The sequence below is a fragment of the Microtus ochrogaster genome, chromosome 2 (genome assembly GCF_000317375.1).
Source record: "Microtus ochrogaster isolate Prairie Vole_2 chromosome 2, MicOch1.0, whole genome shotgun sequence".
Classification (NCBI taxonomy): domain Eukaryota; kingdom Metazoa; phylum Chordata; class Mammalia; order Rodentia; family Cricetidae; genus Microtus; species Microtus ochrogaster.
In genome coordinates, this window is record NC_022010.1 from 20,516,309 (window position 1) to 20,538,099 (window position 21,791).

General features: G+C 52.1%; 2 protein-coding genes across 3 annotated transcripts; one reads left to right on the forward strand and one right to left on the reverse strand.

Moving 5' to 3' along the window:
* Positions 1 to 2,574: 2,574 nt before the first annotated feature.
* Plod3 (procollagen-lysine,2-oxoglutarate 5-dioxygenase 3) lies at positions 2,575 to 12,579 on the reverse strand. Its single transcript, XM_005344570.2, has 19 exons — positions 12,462 to 12,579; positions 12,063 to 12,154; positions 11,828 to 11,964; positions 11,578 to 11,741; positions 11,351 to 11,463; positions 11,169 to 11,232; positions 9,536 to 9,633; positions 9,239 to 9,340; positions 8,957 to 9,082; positions 8,709 to 8,830; positions 8,432 to 8,536; positions 8,174 to 8,299; positions 7,777 to 7,918; positions 7,558 to 7,671; positions 7,392 to 7,460; positions 6,097 to 6,201; positions 5,224 to 5,370; positions 4,156 to 4,281; positions 2,575 to 3,001 (listed from the first exon to the last, which is right to left on the reverse strand). The coding sequence occupies exons 1-19, from the start codon at positions 12,577 to 12,579 to the stop codon at positions 2,846 to 2,848; spliced, it is 2,226 nt and encodes a 741-aa protein (XP_005344627.1). The 3' UTR covers positions 2,575 to 2,845.
* Positions 12,499 to 18,691, forward strand: Znhit1 (zinc finger HIT-type containing 1). Of its 2 annotated transcripts, none has more exons than XM_005344568.3 (5): positions 12,499 to 12,775; positions 15,017 to 15,187; positions 18,041 to 18,120; positions 18,242 to 18,411; positions 18,501 to 18,691. In XM_005344568.3, the coding sequence occupies exons 1-5, from the start codon at positions 12,757 to 12,759 to the stop codon at positions 18,520 to 18,522; spliced, it is 462 nt and encodes a 153-aa protein (XP_005344625.1). In that variant the 5' UTR covers positions 12,499 to 12,756; the 3' UTR covers positions 18,523 to 18,691. The 2 variants fall into 2 exon arrangements, with proteins under 2 accessions (XP_005344625.1, XP_005344624.1); XM_005344567.2 differs by lacking the exon at positions 12,499 to 12,775 and adding an exon at positions 13,160 to 13,368.
* Positions 18,692 to 21,791: the final 3,100 nt, after the last annotated feature.

Genomic DNA, 21,791 nt, shown 5'->3' on the forward strand with positions numbered 1-21,791 from the left:
CTGTCCTGGAACTAGCTCTGTAGACCAGGCTGGTCTCGAAGTCACAGAGATCCACCTGCCTCTGCCTCCTGAGTGCTGGGATTAAAGGCGTGCGCCATCATCGCCCGGCAAATAAATAAATCTTTAAAAAAAAGAGAGAGAGAGAGAGTGGCATTAGGTGTAGCCTTGTTGGAGTAGGTGTGGTCTTGTTGGAGGAAGCGCGTCACTGTGGAGGTGGGCTTTGAGGTCTCATATATTACTTAAGCCACACCCAGTGAGAGGTCATTTCCTGTTGCCTGCGAGCTGTAGGACCCTCATCTCCTTCCCCAGCACCATGTCTGCCTGCATGCTAGCATGTCCCACTGTGATGATAACTAACTAAACCTCTGAAAATGTAAGCTACCCTATTAAATGTTTTCCTTGGCCATATGTGGTGGTGCACACCTTTAATCCCCACACTCAGGAGATATAGGCCAAGGAATCTCTGTGAGTTTGAGGCCAGCATGGTCAAAAGTGGGTTCCGGGACAGCCAGGGCTGTTACATAGAGAAACCCTGTCTTGAAAAACCAAAACAAAACAAAAGTTTTTCTTTATAAGAGTTGCCGAGGTCATGGTGACCCTTCACAGCAATGGAAACCCTAAATAAGACACCAGGCAAAGTCTACCAACGTAGCTGTGTTCCCAGCTCCTTTTGCCCTCTCTCTCTCTAATGAACAGAAATCTGCCCTCCAGGAAAAGTTACCGAATGCCAGCATGCCGGAGGTGATTGTACAAAATTCTGGGCCCCAGGCAGACAGGCAAAACCAGTCCTCTTCCCTCTGGCTCATGTAGACTGCTCTTTCCAGGGACCTTGCCAAAGTCCCCCCGCCCATCCCCCCCTCAGATTACTACCATCCATGGGACAGAGCTCTGCCCAAGGCAAGGGATGGAGTTCAGCTGTGGGGCTCCTGCTGAGCCCCCAGTAAGAGGCTGGGAGTGTGGGGTGTGGATCAGTGGGAGAGCATCCGCCTAGCTTGCATAGGCACCACATACACACCCAGCACACACAAACATACACACTCTGGCAAAAGTGTTCAAACCATGTGTGGGTTATCTGCCACCGCCAGGAAGGTTTTCCTAGGAGCCTGGGTGTCAGGTGGAAAGCAAACTCCATTTTCCCAAATTCCAGCAGTTAGGCAAAAGCCAGCATTCCTTAAGAACACATGCCGCTGGTTCCCCTCTACCAAAGGAGCCGGTCCCTTTATCACTGGCAGAAAGAACAAATGGTTGTCTGCAGTGCCCATCGGCACAGCGGGGGGGATGCTGGGGGGGGGGGGCTCCAGGCTCCCTCAGTATCACAAGGACCTGTCTCAGAGTCCATGCTGGCATCCTGACTTCCTCCTCGGGAGCTTCCCTCCCTCCCCAGAGTGGCTCATTTTCCTCATAAACCTGTTATTTCAGCCGTGCTCTCTTCTCTTCCTCTCTTTGTCTCTTGTTTTTGTTTGTTTTTTCAAGACAGGGTTTCTCTGTGTGTGTAGCCCTAACTGTCCTGGAACTCGATTTGTAGACCAGGCTGGCCTTAAACTCAGAGATCCGCCTGCCTCTGCCTCTGCCTCCGGAGAGCTGGAGTCTATGGCGTGCGGCACCAGTTTGCCGTCTTCTCTACTGCCGGCACTCCGTCCTCCTCTCCCCCTCTGCTCTGCTTCTCTCCCAGCCAGGTCCAGTCTATTTTCCGTCTCTGCTCCGGGACTCCTCCACATGCCTCTGACTGTCCTCTCTCGTATCTACAATAAAGACCTTCCCTCAACCACGTGTGGATCGGTTATGTCATCAGTTTATACGCTGGGCAGAGAAGGGACTTGCTGTGAGCATGGAAGCGTGATGAGGCAGGTATGTACGACTGGTGGTGATCAAGTCTAATTGAGTCTAAATTTTCTTTTTTTACTTTTAGAGAGTATTTGTGTGGGTGGGTGGAAAACCTACTCCCAAAAGACACACACACGCATGCACGCACGCACGCTGAATAAATGTAATAAAAGGGGGTGAGGGCTGGAGAGATGGCTCAGAGGTTAAGAGTGCTTGTTGTTCTTGCAGAGGACCAGCGTTTGGTTCCCACCTGACTCAAGACAGGTGGCTCTCGACCCAACTACCGGTGACTCCAGTTCCAAGGGGGTACAATACCACCTTCCGGACTCCATGGACATCTTCACTCTCGTACACACCTACACTTACACACACAATTTATTTAAACAACAAGAATAAAGGAGAGGGATGTAGCTCAGTTGTAGAGTACTTGCCACCACGCAGGACTTCGGGTTTGATCCCAGCACCGAGTGAACTGGACGTGTGGTGCACAACCGTAATCCCTATAGTGAGTTGGAGGCCTGCCTGGGCTACATGAGACACCGACTTTACATATATGACTCGTGGACTCGAGAGCTACAAAGACCCTTTTATTCAATGTGAGGCTGAGGAAGCTCAATAATTTATCAGGGAACCCTCAGAAGTCCACTCCCATGGGCAGCAGTGGTGTGCGCCTTTAATCCCAGCACTTGGGAGGGGGAGGCAGGCGGATCTCTGAGTTCGAGGCCAGCCTGGTCCACAGAGTGAGTTCCAGGACAGTCAGGGATACACAGAGAAACCCTGTCTCGAAAAAAACCAAAAAATAAAACAACGAAAGTCCACTCTCCCTGAGTCCATTGGGTCGGTGGGAAGGTGGCAGACTCCAGGGACCTCCTGAGTGGGACGCTGAGGGCAGAACACTCAGTGGCAGGCACACAGACACACTCAGGAAATGAGAAGAGCTGGGCCTCCTCTCTCCGAGAACGGCACCTCCGGAGCCCAACAAGGCACAATGGCAGAGAAGGTTTGGCAGACTGGTTGAGTGTCAGGGGTCAACAAAGGACACCATGATGTATCGAGTGCCCCGGGTGGTGGGCAGCCCCTCGTGGTAGTGTGTGAGGCGGCCAGGGTGCAGGAGAGCCCAGCCCTTCCTCGGGGATGAGATTCTGCAGTCATAGCGCAGGAAGCGGCAGCCACCTCCCTGGGGAGATGAGAGAGAACATAAAAAGTAAGGTTAGCAGACATGGGGATGTGGGGGGAAGGGGTAACAGGCACGGGAGAGGTGCCAATCAAACGGGCTGCTGAGACAGGCAAGAGAGGCTATGTGCCGGTTAATCTGCATGCCAACTTGATGGAATTTAGAGCCATCACAGAAACCCACCTCTGGGAATATTTGAGAGGGAGTTCTAGAACAAGTTAGAGAGGGGAGGGGGAGACCCCCCAAAGAAGGATGGCGCCATTTCATCATCTAGGACTGATCAAAAGGAACAAGTAAGGACTGGAGCGATGGCTCAGCAGTTAAGAGCACTGCCTGCTCTTCCGGAGGACCCAGGTTCAATTCCCAGCATCCACAACAGCTCACAACTGTAACTACAGTTCCAGGGGACCTGACACCCTCACACAGACACACATGCAGGCAAACACACCAATGAACATTAAATTAAATTAAAAAAAAAAAAGAAAGAAAAAGTGAGCTGGGCTTCAGGCTTCACCTTTTTGACTGTGGATACAGCATAGCTAGCAGCTTCCCCCCTGCCAGCATGCCTTCACCACCATGAGGGACCGTACTCCCAGAATGTGAACCAAAACAGACCTTCTTTCCTTCCTTCCTCCCTCCCTCTCTCCTTCCATGTTTCCTCCCTCCCTCCCTCCCTCCCTCCTTCCCTTTCTCCTTCCATCTTTCCTCCCTCCCTCCCCTTCATTGCTTTTGTCAGGAAGTTTGTGGCCACAACAGAAAAGTAACCAATTCAGACATGGCCAGCCAGAAGACGTAGGGAGGCAGCTGTAATGGCTGAGTTTACATCAACTTGACACAAGCTGGGATCAGGGAGGAGGGCATCTCAACAGAGGTAAAACCTCCATTGGGCCAGCCTGTGGGGCATTTTCTTGACTGATGATTGATGGGGGAAGACCCAGCCCACCGTGGATGAAGCCATGAAGAACGAGCCAGAAAGCAGCACCCCTCCAAGGTCTGTCTCTGTATCAGCTCCTGCCTCCAGGTTCCCGCCCTGCTGGAGTTCCTGTCCTGTCCCTCCAAGCTGTGAGCAGTCCAGCCAGAGGCTGGGAAAGGAGCTGAGACATGGCTGCCAGGAGAAGTGTGTGCAGTGTCCTGAGACAGGAAGGACCCAGACTCACCTCATAGTCCACGCCCTTGTGGTTGAGGGCGACGTTGAGAGTGAAGGTGGAGGAGTCGTGGTGCGGCCGAAGTGAGGGCTGCTCATCGGGCCGGTAGCGGACCACAAAGTTCATCACCGCCCGTGTCTGTGGGGACATGCGGTGGAAGCCACAAGACGGGCAAGGGAAGCCATGCCTCTTCCTTTTCTCATATTCTTTTGTTTGTTTTTCAAGACAAGGTCTCACTGTGTAGCCCTGGCTGTCCTGAAACTATGTAGACCAGGCTGGCCTCGAACTCATAGAGCTCTGCCTGCCTCTGCCTCATCAGTGCTAGGAATAGGTGTGTGCTACCACACCTGGGTCTACTTGTCCTCCTCCACCTTAGGTTCCTCCCCAGAACTGGGAATACAGATGTGTAACGCGATGTCCAGCTTTTCACACGGGAGCTGATGACATGAACTCTTCCCCATCTTCCCCAGCCCCATTTCTCCTGGTTTTTGAGACAAGGTCATGTAGCCCAGGCCGGACTTGAACTCAGTGTGTGACTACAGATGACCCTGAACTTCTGATCCTCCTGCTTCTTCCTCCTGAGTTCTGGGATAACAGTCCTGTATTACTGTCCTATCCCATTTTACACAGTGCTGGAGACAAAGCCAGGGCTCTGTGCACGCTGGGCAAGCATCGAACTGACCCACATCCCCAGCCCTTCCTTTCTGTTTTGAGACAGGGTTTCACTGAGCAGCCCATGGTCTCCTCAAACCCTTGTTCTTCAAACCTCAGTCTCTCTCTCTCTTTCTTTTTTAAGTGTATTTTATTGATGAAACATTATTATTATTATTATCATCATCATTATTATTATTTTTGAGCCTCAATTTCTCAAGCGCTGAGGTTACAGGTGGCAGCATGCCCAGCCAGGGACTCTTCTAATGACGGAGCAGCCCAAGTAGGAGACCTAGCTTCTTCCCAAGCCACCTCAATCCCAAGCCCCAAGTCTATGGAGCCTGAGTTGCTACAGGGACTGAGAGGGGGTTCCATGTGGAGCCTTCCAAGACTGGGGTACAAGAAGACAGCAGTGGTTGGATACCCTACCTTGGTATGATAGCCAGGGAACAGGTACTCGGTCATGGGTCCCACATATGTCCTCAGCAGCTGAAGCCACTGGTCTTCGTACCCCACCTGCTTCATGTGGATATCCACGGTGGGCACATTCTCGTATCCTCCAGCCAACCTGGAATCCTGTGGACAACAGACACTGAGCCCCTCACATCTGGGCTGGCCCATTCTTCCTCAGGGACAGTACAGCTTCTTCTTGCTGGTTCCTAGTCTTTTTGTTTGTTTTTCGAGATAGAGTTCTCTGTGTATTCCTGGCTGTCCTGGAACTCGCTCTGTAGACCAGGCTGGCTTCTAACTACTCAGAGATCCGCTTGCCTCTGTCTCCAAGGGCTAGGACTAAAGGCTACGGCACCACTGCCAGCCAGAGTCACGGTGCTGGACCTTTCGGTCTCTGGTGTTGTCCTATGGATCGCTCTGGCCTTCCCATGTTATCTGGCCATGCTATCTAACAGTCATAGCTCATGAAATAAGCACCCTCTGTGTAAGACCTAACCTGGATTGTCAACTTGATAGGCCTCATCCAGACTACGTTAACAGAGATGGGAAGACCTGACCACTGTGGGCAGCCCCATCCCACGTGCCAAGGTCCTGAGAACAGGATCTGAGCACCAGCACCCATCTCTCTCTGTGTCTGATTGCAGATATCATGTGACCAGCTGTGTCAGGCTCCTGGCGCCTTGCCTCCTGCCGTGATGAGCTGTACTCACGGATTGTGAGCCCTTCCTTCGAGTTGCTTTGGTCAGATACTTTGTCACAGCAACGAGACAAGTGACTGCCACGCCCTGAATGAGCCCCACCCTTGGGAATCCCTCCTCACCCCACTGTCCCCTTGGGAACCTCCGCCCTCACCTCGTGCCGGCCTCCAGACCACTGGCCGTAGTGCTCCATCTCCTCCACCAGCTCATCACACATCTGCTCCGTCAGCAGTGGGAACCAGTACACATCTGGGCAGGGCTGGGGACACGGCACGGTGAAACTCAAGGGAGAGGGACAAGGGGTGGGACAGGCGACAGGACAGGGGAGGGGAGGGGAGACACACAGGAGAGAGAGGATCTATGGAAGGGCAACCTGAGCTCTCTAGGCAGCTGCTGGGGTGTAGTCAGCGAAGAGGCCTCCATCCTCCTGCATCAGCTTCCAGTGGTCAGAGAAGGGCAGAAATAGGGTGCCTAGAGCCCCAGTATCTAGGACAATGATCCTGTTCTGTCCCCTCCCCCACCCATTTTTTTGGAGACAGGGTCTTATGTTGCCCAGGCTAGCTTCAAATTCACTGTGTAGCCAAGGTTGGCCTTGAACTTCTGGTCCTCCTAAGTGCTGAGCTCATAGGCTGCAACACCGTGCTCGGTTTATACGGTACTGAGGACAGAACCTAGGGCTCTGTGAATGCCAGGCAAGTCCTCTACTGAGCGAGCTACATCCCCAGCCCCTTTATTTCTCTTAGTTTTAGACAAGGTCTTACTACATAATCCAGATGGTCTTGAACTTGCTATGTGTCTGAGGCTGGCCTTCAACTCCTAACCCTCCTAGCTTCTTCCTTCCACTGCCTGAATTTCTGGGATTACAGGCAAGCGCCACACCTCTGTTTGTCTTCACGTGAGCGTGGGCACACCTGTGTAGGGGCGTGCATACTCAAATGTGTGAATGTGAGGATCTGAGTTCACCACGAGGAACTGCTCAACTTTTCCTTTTTCCACCGAGGCAAGATTTCTTAATCAAGCCCAGAGCTTACTGATGCAGCCAGTCTGGCCAGTCAGCTAGGATCCCGAGTCTTTGCCTTTTAATGCTGGAATTAGACAGACTACCATACATGCAGCATTTACTTGGGTTCTGGAGAGCTGAAAAAGGTCCTTATGCTCATGTGTTAAGTGCTTAACTACAGAGTGGTCTCCTCTGCCCCATCTGTTTTATTGAGACTTGGTCTAGCCACCTGATGGTATGACACTCACTACACAGTCCAGGCTAGCCTGGAACTCTCCATCCTTCTGGATCAGCTTCCAGACCACTAGGTTTACAGTGTTATACTCAGTGTGGCTATCCGCCTCCCTCCTGTCCAAACAGCAAACCCTCAGTCTTTGGGAGCTCAGCTTGGAACCCACCAGTCCCAGCGGTGGGCGGGTCACATAGGCCGCAGTCCTGGGGCAGCTTACCTGCTCCACCAGCCCCTCCCCATCCAGGGCTCGGCTGTAGTTCTCATGAATGTACTGTTCTTTCCAGTCCTGCAAGAGCGATTGTGGCATTTGAGTGGCGCCTTCTATACTCTCCCCATTGGGCTACCCACTCCCCGTGGTGGGCAATGGAGGGGGCCTATCTCACCACAGGGTTGTCAAAGATCTGCCAGAGGTCTGGGTGTAAGTGGTCAGTGTCATAGCGAGAAGTGGCCAACAGCCGGCCAAACTCATGCTGGTTGCTGAGGTGGAGGAAGATGCCCTGGAGTGGGGTAAAGGGTGGGCATGCGTGAGGAGGACCACAGGAAGCTGTCGGCACAGCATCAAGTCCCCAGACTTGGCAACCCATGCCAACCACCCCACTCACCTTATCCCGTAGGCTCTTGCAGAAAGCCATATCTGGGTCAGTGTCACTGCCTGAGAACACCTCCTTCTGGGGCAGCTCTGTCCTCAGGGTCTCCCCGCGGATCACATATGCCTGGGATATGTAGGGCACATTCCACACGCCCCTGCAGACACCGAGTATGGTTAGCCAGGCGGACAACCCCTCAGATTATACTTTATTAACTGTAAAAGCTCCGTCCCTCAGGGTACTCCAGAACTCTGAGCCTGTGGCCATCACATCACTGATGGGAAGTCACCACCCAATCCATTGCCGGTCCCTACCCACAGCTGTGGCCTGTCTAATGACCACATAGGATGCTACAAAGTGGGGATCCAGGGAAGGCTCTGGTCCCTGCATGGTACACATGGGTAGGACTCACACTCGCTTCCTCTGCACCAGTTCCACGTAGTCTTCGGAGCGGGCATAGTACTCATCGGGGCTCAGGGCACCCCAGAAGTTGGACCAGAGCTTGCCATGGCGGGAAAGCATGGGGGCTATTACCTTCCTGGATAAAACAGAGGTGAAGGCTGGGCAAAGGGGAGTGAACAGAGGGGACAGAACTATGTCCCACCCAAGGGAGGGGTGGAGCTCTTAGGCCCTCCCGGGGCTTCATGGATGCATAGGGTTAGCTGGTCACCTGTTTTGTTCAATCAAGATGCGCAGGGTCTCCGGGTTGGTAAGGACAGCATCAGCATCCAGGCTGAAGTAGAACTCACACTCGGGGTCCTGCCGACAGTTATCCCTGGAGGGGAAGACCCACAAATGGAGAGAGTTCAAATGGGGCATGCGGGCAAGGCAACGGGAACGGTGGGACAAGTGGGGCTCTCCCAGCTCTGAGAGAAAGACAAGAGTCAGCGTGTGTCTCCTTCCCCAGGGGCTCCACCGTCTATGGCAGATGAGGGAGATTCACTCACATGGCCATGTCCCTGGCCTCGCCCGGGCTCAGGGCTTCCTCTGGCCCTACTAGCTTTGTAGCTGAGAAGTGGTCCTGAAGCTGCGGCCAGGCGTCTGCAATGTGAGGCTCATGGTACACCTCCTAAAGATGGGACAGGGAGGAGCATGGACTGACAGCTTGGGCAGAGGTGGTACCCAGAGATGCAATCAGGGCAGGACGGATGGGAAAAGGTGTAGGATGTGGGGGTGGGGAGGTCCCATATCTCACGTTGTTATGAAGGAAGAGAGAGATCCTGTCTGGGGGGTAATCCAGGAGCAGTAGGCGCTGCAGGAATCGAGGCAGGAAGGGGGTAGGCTGCTCCACAAACACGGCCAGAAGCACCCGGGGGGGAGGCTGAGGACACCACAGGACAAGGCTCACAGAAGCCCGGGCCTCTCTGCCCCGCAGCCCTCACCGGCCACTGACCACGCTGCCAGATCAGGACGCCCAGGAGCTCGGCAACTGGGGCTGCCCAGCTTGTCCTCCTCTACATCACATCTCTCTCCTCACCTGCCCCCCCGGGAGTGTCCTCTGGCTCTGGTTGCAGAATCCACAGCCTCCCTGGGGAGTCCAGCCATTGGGGACATAGTTCCCCAGGTAGTTGAGCTGGAGCTGTTGGAACAGAGGGAGGGTAGCTGAGGTGGACATGTCTGGGGACACATGAAAGGCAAGCTGGGCTCAGCACAGGGTGAAGAGAGGTGGCTGTCCCAGCACCTCTTCTACTGGGACTGGGGAGGACCAGATGGACCAGGAGGGATGGGGTACCCAGGGCTCGAGACAAGCAGGGGCTGAGGACCCCAGAGGCACCTTGGTGGGACCGTTTCCATGGACCACAACAGGGAGAGTGTCGTACGCCACATTTCGGATGCGCACACGATTCTGGTCGAACTTTAAGACCACTTCATCTGGGGGAGGAAAGGAGGTTTTCAGGAGTTCCTTTATCTGGGAACCACAGAGCAATGGGGTCCCAGCTCCTCTAGTGGACAGGGCAGACCAACAGTCTGGACTACAGCTCAGTCAGGGCAGTGCTTTCTTTTGTTGTTCTTGTCGGGCTGGGATTTCCTTATAAAAGCATTATTATTTTTTTTAATATTTATTTATTATGTATACAATAGTCTATCTGTATGTATGTCTGCAGGCCAGAAGAAAGCACCAGACCTCATTTCAGATGGTTGTGAGCCACCATGTGGTTGCTGGGAATTGAACTCAGGACCTTTGGAGGAGCAGACAATGCTCTTAACCACTGAGCCATCTCTCCAGCCCCCTAAAAGCATTATTATTATATTTATTTACTTTGGTTTTTCGAGAGAGGGTTTCTCTGTAGCTTTGGAGCCTGTCCTGGAACTCACTCTGTAGACCAGGCTGGCCTCGAACTCACAGAGATCTGCCTCCCGAGTGCTGGGATTAAAGGTGTGTACCACCATTGCCCAGCTTATTTTATTTTTTTAAATCATCATATAGTGTGTCCAACTGGGACTGGTGGGGTGGCCCAACGGATAAAGGCACTGGGCACCAAGCCTGGCACCCGGAAACCACACGGAAGTAAAGAACAGTCTCAAGAGCTCTTCTCTGACTCCGCTCCAGGGCATGAGTGCTCCACCCCAAAACAAACACACGAGAAAAACAATATTTTTTGGAGTTTTTCTGTGAGTCCTTTCTTTCCTTTGATCGGGTCTCGCTATGTAGCCCAGGATGGACTGCAACTCGGGGTCCTCCTGCCTCTGAGACCAGGGAACTCACACCATCCTTGCCTTGCCAGTCTGTCCAGGCTGCTGCCGCCTTCGAGAGGTCACTCGACCTGACCTGGGGTGACTCACTAGTCCCTAAAGGAGTCAGTTTCTCACCTGCCAAAGGGTCTTCCAAGGTGGGAAGTCAGGGAACGCTCCCTTTGCAGAAGCTCTGTGTTAATGAAATCACAGCGGTAGTAGAGTCCCTGACTGGGGACCTTAGCATATGTCTGCTAGACAGATATGTGGATGGTGCTGGGGGCTGAACCGAGGGTTTCTGTATGCTAGGCACACCTTCTGTCCCTGAGTTCCTCGCTCCCCAGCCCCTCACTGGGGGATTCTAGGCAGGGGCTCTACCACTGAGCCACACCCCAGCCCCTCACTGGGGGATTCTAGGCAGGGGCTCTACCACTGAGCCACACCCCAACCCCTCACTGGGGGATTCTAGGCAGGGGCTCTACCACTGAGCCACACCCCAACCCCTCACTGGGGGATTCTAGGCAGGGGCTCTACCACAGAGCCACCCCCAGCCCCTCACTGGCAAACCTTCAGCAGCATTCTGCTGCAGGGCCACACTCGCAGTCTCACTATTGCTAACACAATATAATACGCTTAGGTGTTGGATAGGTTAGCACACTGGTCATCCGTAGACCAGCCCAGTTCTGGCAGGAACCCGTCCCTCATCACCTACTTCGAACCATCTTCTTCCTCACCTAAGGCTCCATTGAGGTTCTGGAAGATCCGGGACTTATGGTCCAGATTAAGTTTGAGCTTCTCCTAGATGGCACGAGATGGAGCAGTGAATGAAGAGGGGACAGGTGACACCATGTCTTTCTGCAACTCCCTTCCATCCCTCATGTCAGTCAGGGGATGCCCCCGTCCCGAGTCTCCCTACCCGCAGCCCTGGGTCCAGGTACAGGCGCGTGTAGAACAACTGATCGTCATCGTCATCTTTGTATTTCCACTGACGGACAATTTGATGGATGGTCGGGGCGAAGCCAATGAATCCTGGGGGACAGAAGAGAAGTAGACCCCCAAGGATCCCAGGATCCCACTCTCTCTCCAACCCTCAAGAACCAGAAGCATGCGATGCCTCGCCGCTGAGGGCACTTTGGCACTCACCACCAGAGTTGAGGAAGCGCTTGCCCGTGCCCACCTCAGGGTACTGCTCGGCCAGCCCCCACTCGGGCCAGCAGAAGCTCTCGGCAGAGAACAGCAGATGACTGCCACTCTGGACAAACTTCTTCAGCAGCTCTGTCGGGCTGCTGGCCAGAATCACATCGTAGCTGGACGAGGAAAAGGGTCTCTTTTTCTCTCTGTTCCTCCGGTTTCCCTCTCTCTCCACCCAGACAGACCCTCTTTACCTCTTTACCTGTCTACAAACATGATGATCATGTCTTCCCGATCCGCGTACTTCTCCATTTCCTTCTTTAGCCACCTGACCTTCTGGCCTCCACCAACTGTTCGAGCGACATCACCCCCTCGCCACTCGTGTCCCAGGCCCAGGGTCTGCAGGAAAGAACGCACCCCCACAGGTCAAGGTGAGGCAACATGACCAGCTCCCAGCCCACTCCTGACTGCACTTCTCCCATGAGTCCCCCACTCACCCGTACGGTGTAGTTAAAGAACTCCGCAGACTGCAGAAAACGCCGGTATCCCTCTGTCTCTGCCGTAGCCACAGTGATCACCAGCAATTTGTCTGACACAGCCAAGGAATTAGCAATTAGGACCCACGTGTTTATCCCTGTGTATCCCCTCCATCTCCCTGTTACTTCACTTAAGTTCTCTCCCGTTCCTTCCTTAATTCCTGCTCAGGGACATTTGGTCTCCAGAAGAGTCGAGAAACAGGAATGGGGGCTGGGGTGTTCCTGTCTGTCTGGGGAGACTGGAAGTCTCTAGTTCAGCGTGGGGAGAGGGTGATGCCCTGGGTCCCCGGTGAGAAAGGACACTCCCTCCCAGGCTGGCAGACGTGTCGACTCTGCCCCCTCGGCCTCCCGGGTTCTCACCTGGGTTGACAGGGTTCGAGCCCCGGGGTCGATCGGAGGCAGAAGTCACAGAGGGCAGCGGCGGCAGCAGCAACAGCAGCAAGAGCAAAAACCGGGGTTCCGGGCCCGAAGCAGCCATGGTCAGCAGCACCCTCAGGCGACACTCGGGCCCGCCACGGGGCTGAGCTCAGCGCCTGGATTCCGACTCTGGGAGAAGGTTCTGGGAAAAGGGAAGCCGAGCCCGCTGTGAGGAGGAGCTGGGCTTGGGACTCCGCCCTGGAAAAAAGGCGTAACCCGAGGCCACCGAAAACCCGAGATGCAGACGGCGAGACAAGGCAAGGCTTGTCCCGTGGGCGCGGGCTGGGGGTGGGGAGGAGCCGGGGAACCGAGCCCCCGGGGAGGGTCCAGGGGACGCGGGGGCGGGTCTTGGCCGCAGTCCGGACCCGGAGGAGGACTGGACGGCGAGGCCTGCGAGGGCGCGCGGCGGGGACGACGGGCCCGGAGAGGCGGGATCGCGCGGACATCGCTGCGGGCGGGGGTTCCACAAAGCCCCGAACCTGCCCACCACGCCTCCCCGCTGCCCGGAGACATGCCCCGGGACCCCGCAGACCTCCCGCACCATGTTTTAAAAGTGACCCTTGGCGGGGGGGGGGGTCAGGAGCGCCTAGGTTTTTGGTTTGTTTTTTTTTTAAAAACAACCACACCAAGACCGGAAGTAGGTTTGCCCCTATCAAAGATGGCGGAAAAGCTTTCTGGTCTCCAAGGGAACAACACGGCCTGACTTCAAATAGGCGGGGCTTGACTGCGCACGCGCCCGAGTGCACGCCACCGGAAGGGATGCGCTTGGGCCGAGGGTGGATGGTTAATACGCGTGCGCAGTAGACTCTTCCGACAACTGTTGCGCAAATGGTGGAGAAGAAACCTTTGGGTACGTGAGCCTATAGAGGTTCGCCCTTTTCTGCATCCCAAGTTCGAATCCATTTTAACATTACCCCGCCGCCCGGTTATTCCTGTCAAATCCCCTTGCAGGCCCTCTCGCCCGGCGTTGGGGCAGCGCCGCAACCATTCATTCGTGTTTGGTGAATGTTTTGGTGAATGTTTGCCGTAAGCTAGACACCAGGGATGGAGAGGAGAGCCTTGTCATTCCAAAGCCTGGGTGCAATGAGCATTTGTACCCACCCCAGCTACTGGATGGAGGGGACGGAGACGCTTAGGAAGTCAAAGGCCTTGGCTTTAGGTTCCCCACCACCACGCATGCCACTCTTCAAGTTCTTTTTTATTTATCGAGACAAGTTTCACTTTTTACCCTAGGCTGCCTGTGTAGTTAGGCTGGTCCTGCCTCAGCCTCTCTATGTCTTGTAACCAGGTCTGTGGTTTGAGAGGGTTCTGGCTTGAGACTGCCATGTTATGTGGAACACAGCTCTTTCTTTGCGTTAGAAGCACCAGGAATGGGCTGCCCAGGTGACCCAGTATTACCTACCTTACCGGGTGTTTGCTGCCAAGCCTGAGTCAGTCAGTCCCTAGGACCCACATGATGGGAGAAAAAAAATTCCACAAATTGTCCTCTGTCCTCCACCTGTGTACTGCAGTACCCACATGCGCACAGAAACACATAAAATAAATGAGCTTTTTGAAGTATGAAATGCTAGAGAAAGAGGCTAGGGATTTGGCTCGGCTGGTAGAGGGCTTGTCTGGCAGGCACAAAGCTCTGTTTCATTCCCCAGCACCACAGAAACCACAGGCATGGTGGTGCATAAGAGGTCATTCAGAGTCGTGCCCAGCTACGTAGTAAGTTCCAGGCCAGTCTGGGCCTCCTGAGACCCTACTGAAGGTTGGGGGGAGGTGGGGTTATTAATAGAAGAAGGACAAGCAGAGGTGGCCTGAAGAGGGGGGCCAAGATGTGGGACTGGAAAGCACACCAGCTGTGACAGGAAGACAGTTGGAAGTCACGCCAAGGAACAGAGACTCTTAGTTCAAGGAAGGTATTCAGTGCAGTCACAGGGCATAGGAATGCAACTCAGGCTGAAGGAACATTCTAGAAACATACCCTGGATTTGGCCCTGCAGAGTCACAGGTGTGTTGAATAGGGAAGCCAGAGGTCAACATAGTGTCAATCCTCTACATACACACTCCCTTATTGTTTAAAATTTATATATGCCCGTGTGTGTGTGTGTGTGTGTGTTGCTATGTGCGAATGGAATGCTAGATAAAGGCTAGGGATTTGTGCCCACGGAGGACCTGGAGCTGGAGTTACAGATGGTTGTGAATCACCCTAGTGGTTGATGGTCCTGTGTGCTGGGAAACGGAACTGTAACTCTGCAAGAGCAGAAAGTGCTCTCAACCCCTGTGCCATCTCTCTAACTGCAATTTATTGTGTCTCGAGTTACTGCTGGTACTGGGGACGAAGAGCATGAAAGGCTGAAGTCAGCTCCCCCAGCTGAAAGGAAGCAGGGCCAAGAACTGGGAACTTCCCGCAGCATAGTGATGGGGCAAGGCCGGGAGACTGTGGTTCTCTGCCCTACCAGCCCAGCTGCCTTCCTTTCTTGTCTTCCATAACTCTTGTTTGTCCCATCTAGTTCGCTCCCAGGACCCTGGACAGCGGCGGGTGCTGGACCGGGCAGCCCGGCAGCGGCGGATCAATCGACAGCTCGAGGCTTTAGAGAATGACAATTTCCAGGATGACCCCCACGCGGGCCTCCCCCAGCTGGGCAAGAGGCTGCCTCAGTTTGATGACGATGCAGACACAGGTGTGGTGGGGGCTGTAGGAGAGAGGATGAGATGGTGTTGCGAAGTTCCTGACAACCTGTTACCTCAGATGCCATGGAGCAGAGATGGGGATTGAATCTTTATTGTATTTTTTCATTTCTTTAGTGTGTGTGTGTATTTATGCATGTGTGTGTCTGTGCAGTTTTGCACATGCTTGCATGTGGAGGTCAGACAGAAACTTATTGGTTCTCGCCTTCCACCCTATAGCAGCGTTTGAACTGAGTCACTCAGGTTGCTGGGTTTGGCTGCAGGTGCCCTTAGCTGCTGAGCAATCTTGCCAGCCCCTGGTTCTTCAAAGCTTCAATTTATTCAGAGAGTTGACAATCTGAGAAGGGAATGCATCTTCAGTCAGCAGGTTATACACAGACAAAAGGCTGTTGGTCATTCTGGATTGACTGATTTCCAGTCTTTCCCCTCTGTGTCACGTTTCTGAGGACTTGTGGTGACCGTGTCTCTCATTATCATCCCTTGATCTTGTCCCTCCTTCTGTGGATGTCTGAGCTGGTGGGCTAAGGCACTTTGAACCACTGAGTAACTCAGTGTCTGCTGGCGTTTCCTTTGTCCTCCAAGGATGCCTGGACTGGGAGGGCGGGATTAACTCGACAAAAAACCATCAACAGCTGTGTGCACTAAGCTAGTGATAAATGTACATGCCTGTTCTTTCTCTGCTCTTCCTATTGCGGGAGGATTTTGTCTGTCTGTGTGGACTATTATTCTAAGATGTGTCACATTTGTTTATGCTGTGGAGTATATGTTTAATGATGCAAAGGTGTGTTGCATTCTTTTATGTTGCATTTGTTTTACTCTGTGAAGCTGGGTTACTTTGCCTGTCTAAAATACCTGACTGGTCTAGTAAAGAGCTGAATGACCAATAGCAAGGCAGGAGAAAGGATGGACGGGGCTGGCAGGCCGAGAGAATAAACAGAAGGGGAAAAGAGGGTTGAGGAAACAAGAGAGATCAGGAGTGCGGAAGGAGAATAGGAAGACTCCAGGGGCCAGCCACCCAGCTACACAGCAAGCAACGAAGTAAGAAGTAAAGAAAGGTATATAGAAATAGAGAAAGCTAAAAGCCCAGAGGCAAAAGGTAGACAGGATAATTTAAGAAAAGCTGGCTAGAAACAAGCCAAGCTAAGACTTGGCATTTATAAGTAAGAATAAGCCTCCGTGTATATGATTGTTTGGGAGCTGTGTGGTGGGCCCCCCAAAGGAGCTAAAGAGCAAAGAAGTAAAACAGCCAACTTCAGTCTATATTTTGAGGAAGGGTCTCTATATATAGGCCAGACAGGCCTTGCACTCACAGAGATCCTCCTGCCTCTGCCTCTCAGGTGCTGGGATCAAAGGTGTGCAACACTACTGCCCAGAGAGATTTTTAAAATTTAAACAATTTCCGTTGCTCTATTTGTGCATATATGTGCACACATGCATGCCGTGGCATGGAATGCGGGTGGATGTCAGGACACCTTTCAGGAGTTGGCTTCCCTCTTTTGTGATATGAGTCCTGGGGATTCAACTCGGGCTGTCAGACTCGGCAGCAGCTCTTTACCCATGGAGCCATCTTGCTAGCTCAAGTGTGTCTTTTTTTTTTTTTCTTTTTCCTTTTTTTTTTGCTTTTTTTTTTTTTTTCAAGACAGAGTTCTCTGTAGCTTTGGAGCCTGTCCTGGAACTAGCTCTTGTAGACCAGGCTGGCTTCGAACTCACAGAGATCTGCCTGCCTCTGCCTCCCGAATGCTGGGATTAAAGGCATTCGCTGCCACCACCTGGCTTCAAATATGTCTTTTTTTTTTTTATAAAAGATTTATTTATTTATTATATATACAGCATTCCTTCTATGTATGTTTGCATGCCAGAAGAGGGCACCAGATTTCATTATAGATGGCTATGAGCCACCATTTGGTTGCTGGGAATTGAACTCAGGACCTCTGGAAGAGCAGTCAGTGCTCTTAACCTCTGAGCCATCTCTCCAGGCCCAAGTATGTCTTTTTTAATACAGAATATAAAAGTATCCAAGCCAGCAGTGTTGGTGCATGACTTTAATCTCAGCACTCGGGAGGCAGAGGCAGGTGGATCTCTGTGAGTTCAAGGCCATCTTGGTCTACAAAAGTGAGTTCCAGGACAGGCTCCAAAGCTACAGAGAAATCCTGTCTTTAAATAAATAAATAAATAAATAAATAAATAAATAAAAGCATCCCTGTTGGCCGGGTGGTAGTGGTGCACACCTTAAATCCCAAAACTTGAGAGGCAAAAGCAGGCAGAACTCTGAGTTCAAAGCCACCCTGGTCTACAGACTAGTCCAGGACAGAGCCAGGGCTACATGGAGTAATCCTTTCTCATAAACAAACAAAAAAACTATCCCTGTTATTGGGAAAGAAAAGAAGTTAAGGCTGTGGAGGCCCATGTGGGATGGGTCCAGCAGAGGGTGGCTGGGAACCAGTCCTGTCTTTGCCAATGACTAGTTCCTGTGCTGGGAGCAACTGTCTTCCCCTCTCTGCTCCTGCATGTCTTCATGTGGAGTAAAAAAGATGGAGCACCAGGTATGATGGTGTGTACACCAACACACAGAAAACTGAGGCAGGAGAATTGCCACGAGTCTAAGGTTAACCTGGTCTATATCGTGAGTTTGACGTCAGCTTGGGGTATGTAATGAGACCTTGTGTCAAGTCAGCGAAAACGAAAGGCCTGTGGTTTCAGCACGTGAGAAGTGGAAGCAGGAGGACCAGTCCAGGGTCATCCTTGTCTACATAGTGAGCTCATGGCCAGCCTGGGCTACCAGAATTGGAGATGTCAGGGTACAGGCAGACCCCAAGAGTCATAGCAGCTGTCATTGGTTCTCCTAGGAAAGAAAAAGAAGAAAACTCGAGGTGACCATTTCAAGCTTCGCTTCCGGAAAAACTTTCAGGCTTTGCTGGAGGAGCAGGTGAGAGAGTCCTTGGCCTGGTGGTGGTGGTGGTTCCCTCGAAAGCAAAGGGTCCTTGATGGACATCAGCTGCATGGCAGATCAGAGCACTCAAGATGCCTGTCCCTTCATGTCTCTGCAGAACCTGAGTGCGTCTGAGGGTCCCAACTACTTGACAGCCTGTGCAGGTCCCCCATCCCGACCCCAGCGCCCCTTCTGTGCTGTATGTGGCTTCCCATCCCCGTATACCTGTGTAAGCTGTGGTGCCCGGTACTGCACAGTGCGCTGCCTGGGCACCCACCAGGAGACCAGGTGAGCCCGACTCTAACCATGCCCTAGTGCCATTCACACAGCATCCAGGACCTCTCTCCACCTCCAACGGGCTTCTTTTCTCTCTGCAGGTGTCTGAAGTGGACCGTGTAAATCTGCATCAGGAGAGGAAGTACCCCCAACCCTTCCCCTAGCTCATCCTCAAAGGGTAGAGAAAAGAACCATCCATTCACACAGCAAAGCTGTGTCCTGCCAACCAACGGAGACCACACGGACCCCACAGAGTTATAATAGATGTAAATATAAAAAGTGATCAAAAATGGCCCAGCGAAAAGAACCTGCCGGCTTCTTCTGAGGTGTTTGGAGGTGACTGTCGCTCCTGCATGTGTCCTGTCTTCCCTCATCTGGCCTTCCGTTGTCTGCCCTCTGTGTTGTGGGGTTTATGTCCCATCTCCAGCTACGCTTAACTCATCTCTGCCTTTAGTAGCAACTGCTTTAGTTTGAGGGACCCAGTTCTCTTTCTCCCTTGTTGAGACAAGATTTTTACTGTGTCTCCCCTCAGTGGGCTTCAGGCTAGCTGTTCCACGAGGTTCCAAGTGAGCGTCCTACATGCCATCTCACTGTAGAGGTGCTAGGATTGCAGACAGGAGCCAGGGCACGCGTGGGGGCTAAGAGCCAACCGTGAGTCATAGGCTTTCAAGGGTCCCACTGCCTTACCCGCCCGGCCATCTCCCCTGCCCTGCCTGTTAGAGCCAAGAAACAACAGCCACTTGAGTACCTTTGGAAAAAAATTTCCTGCTGGGCTAGAGAGATGGCTCAGTGGTTAAGTGCATTAGTTGCTCCTCTAGAGAACCCAGTTTCGATTTCCAGCACCCACACTACGATCTGTAACTCCAGTTTTAGGGGATCTGACACCCTCTTCTAAGGGTGCTTTATGCTCATGCTTGGGGTGCAAAGATATATGTGAAGACAAAACACACATACATAAAACAATAAACACATACATAAAAGCAATAAGCAAGCAATAACACATACATAAAACAAACACATAAAACAATAAACATAAACAATAAAGACACATAAAACAATAAACATATACATAAAACAATGACACATGCATAGAACAATAAACGCATATACATAAAAACAATAAAAGTTAAAAAAATTCCTCCTCTTGGGGGCAGGCATCTCTTCACCAGAGGTCATAGCTTCTGGATGCTTGTAGAGGGGCTAAGGAGGGAGGGATCCCAGCCAGCCAGTGAGGCCAGCTGCATCAACCCTGGTGGTTATTGTCGTGTTACAATCCTTCTTCTTCACCTCCTGTCGGTTGCCTCGAGTTTTTCCCTTGTTTTTGAAGATTTAACAGCATGTGTATGTGTGTTCCAACTGCGCTGGTTCCACGAGTTGGACTCAAGTTGTCAGTCTTGGCAGTGTGTGTGTGTGTTCCCACCGTGCTGGTTCCAGGAGTCGGACTCAAGCTGTCAGCCCTGGCAGAGTGTGTGTGTGTGTGTGTGTGTGTGTGCGCGTGCGCGCGTGTGCGCGCGCGCTCGCGCACGTGCCCACCACGCTGGTTCCAGGAGTCGGATTCAAGTTGCCAGCCTTGGCAGCACACATCTTTGCCTGCTGAACCATCTTCACCGGCTCTATTTCTTAGTTATTCTTAGGAATTTAGTTTGGAAGGAAGTAGGGTTTTTTGATTTGTTTTGTTTTGAGACAGGGTTTCTTGTGTAGCCCTGGCTGTCCTAGGACTCCCTCTGTAGACCAGGTTGGCTTCAGACTCAGAGATCCACCTGTCTCTGCCTCCTGAGTGCTAGGATTTAAAGCATGTGCTACCATACCCGACTTGGAAGGAGGTTTTTTTTGTTTTGTTTTCTTTTTTTTTTTTTTTTTTTTTGGTTCTTCAAGACAGGCTTTCTCTGAGTAATAGTCCTAGCTGTCTAGCTGTCCTGGAACTAGCTCTTGTAGATCAGGCTAGCCTCAAACTCAAATAAACCCACCTCCCTCTGTCTTTTGAGTGCTGGGGATTAAAGGCATGTGCCACCACTGCCCAGTCCCGGAAGGAGATATTTTTAATCTTTCTGGTTCTGAGTGTATTTTCACTTCTTTCTCCTCCCTTCCTCCCCTCTACTCCTGTTCCCTCCTCTTTTGCATCTCTCTCTGTTTCTCTCTCTGTTTCTCTCTCTGTTTCTCTCTCTGTTTCTCTCTCTGTTTCTCTCTCTCTCTCTCTCTCTCTCTCTCTCTCTCTCTCTCTTCTTTATTTTTATGGAGTTTAATATATTACCCAAGCTCTTCTACAGAACCTCAGCTAACAGGCTTCACCTGGAGGGTTCTGGGTAAACACTCCACCCTTGAGCTACACCCCCTACCCAGCTCACTTTTTATTTTGCAGTTTAAACAGGATCTCACTAGGTTGTCCAGACTGACCTAGCTCTAGCTCCAGCAGGCCTTGAACTCCTGATCTTCCTGCCTCCCCAGCAGCTGTGATTACAGACTGCACTATCACCAGCCCTTCGTGTGTTTGCAGTTTTGAGCTAGCTTCAAGGGCTGGGTACCTGGGCAAGTGGAGCGAGGGCTGAGGAGCATTGCGAATGATACTAGAGGGAACCAGTTCTGTCTGACACTTTAAGTGGGATCAATCAGGCTGGTGCTTGTCCTGTCCCCATGCTCCTTAGGATGTCAGAAGTGGAGTGTGTGTGGAATTACTACAGCATACAACAGCCGTTCCCAGGAAGTCAGAGGTCCTGTTGCTGATGGTGCTGGCTGCTGAGATTGGCATGGCGTTTACAGATCAGTGCTTCTCTAAGTGGATTGCAAGCTGTAATCACGTAATCCTGGAAATTACCCTGCTAAGTACAGCAGGGTGTCCTAAGTAGTTGTTGAACAAATGACCTTAATAAGCTACTAATGAGATCCAGCAAAGTTTTGTGAGGGTTTTTTTGTGGTTGTTTTGTTTTGCTCTTTGAGACAAGTTCTCCCTAAAATTTTGGTTGGTAAGACGGTATAGTGGGTAAAGGCTCTTGTGGCTGAGTCTGAGGACTCGAGTTCGATCCCTGGGATTGACTCCCACAAGCTGTCCTCTGACTTCTGCATGTATGGTTGGCACACGTGTGTGTACTCTCACACACGCAAAGTACCTAAATGTTTTCGTTAGTCAGGCAGTGGTGGCGCATGCCTTTAATTCCAGCACTCAGGAAGCAGAGGCAAGTGTGTATCTCTGAGTTTGAGACCAGCTTAGTCTACAGAGTGAGTTCCAGGACAGCCAGGGCTACACAGAGAAACTCTGTCTTAAAAAAGGGGGGGATGGGGGCTGGAGAGATGGCTCAGTGGTTAAGAGCACTGCCTGCTCTTCCAAAGGTCCTGAGTTCAATTCCCAGCAACCACATGGTGGCTCACAACCATCTGGAATGAGGTCTGGTGCCCTC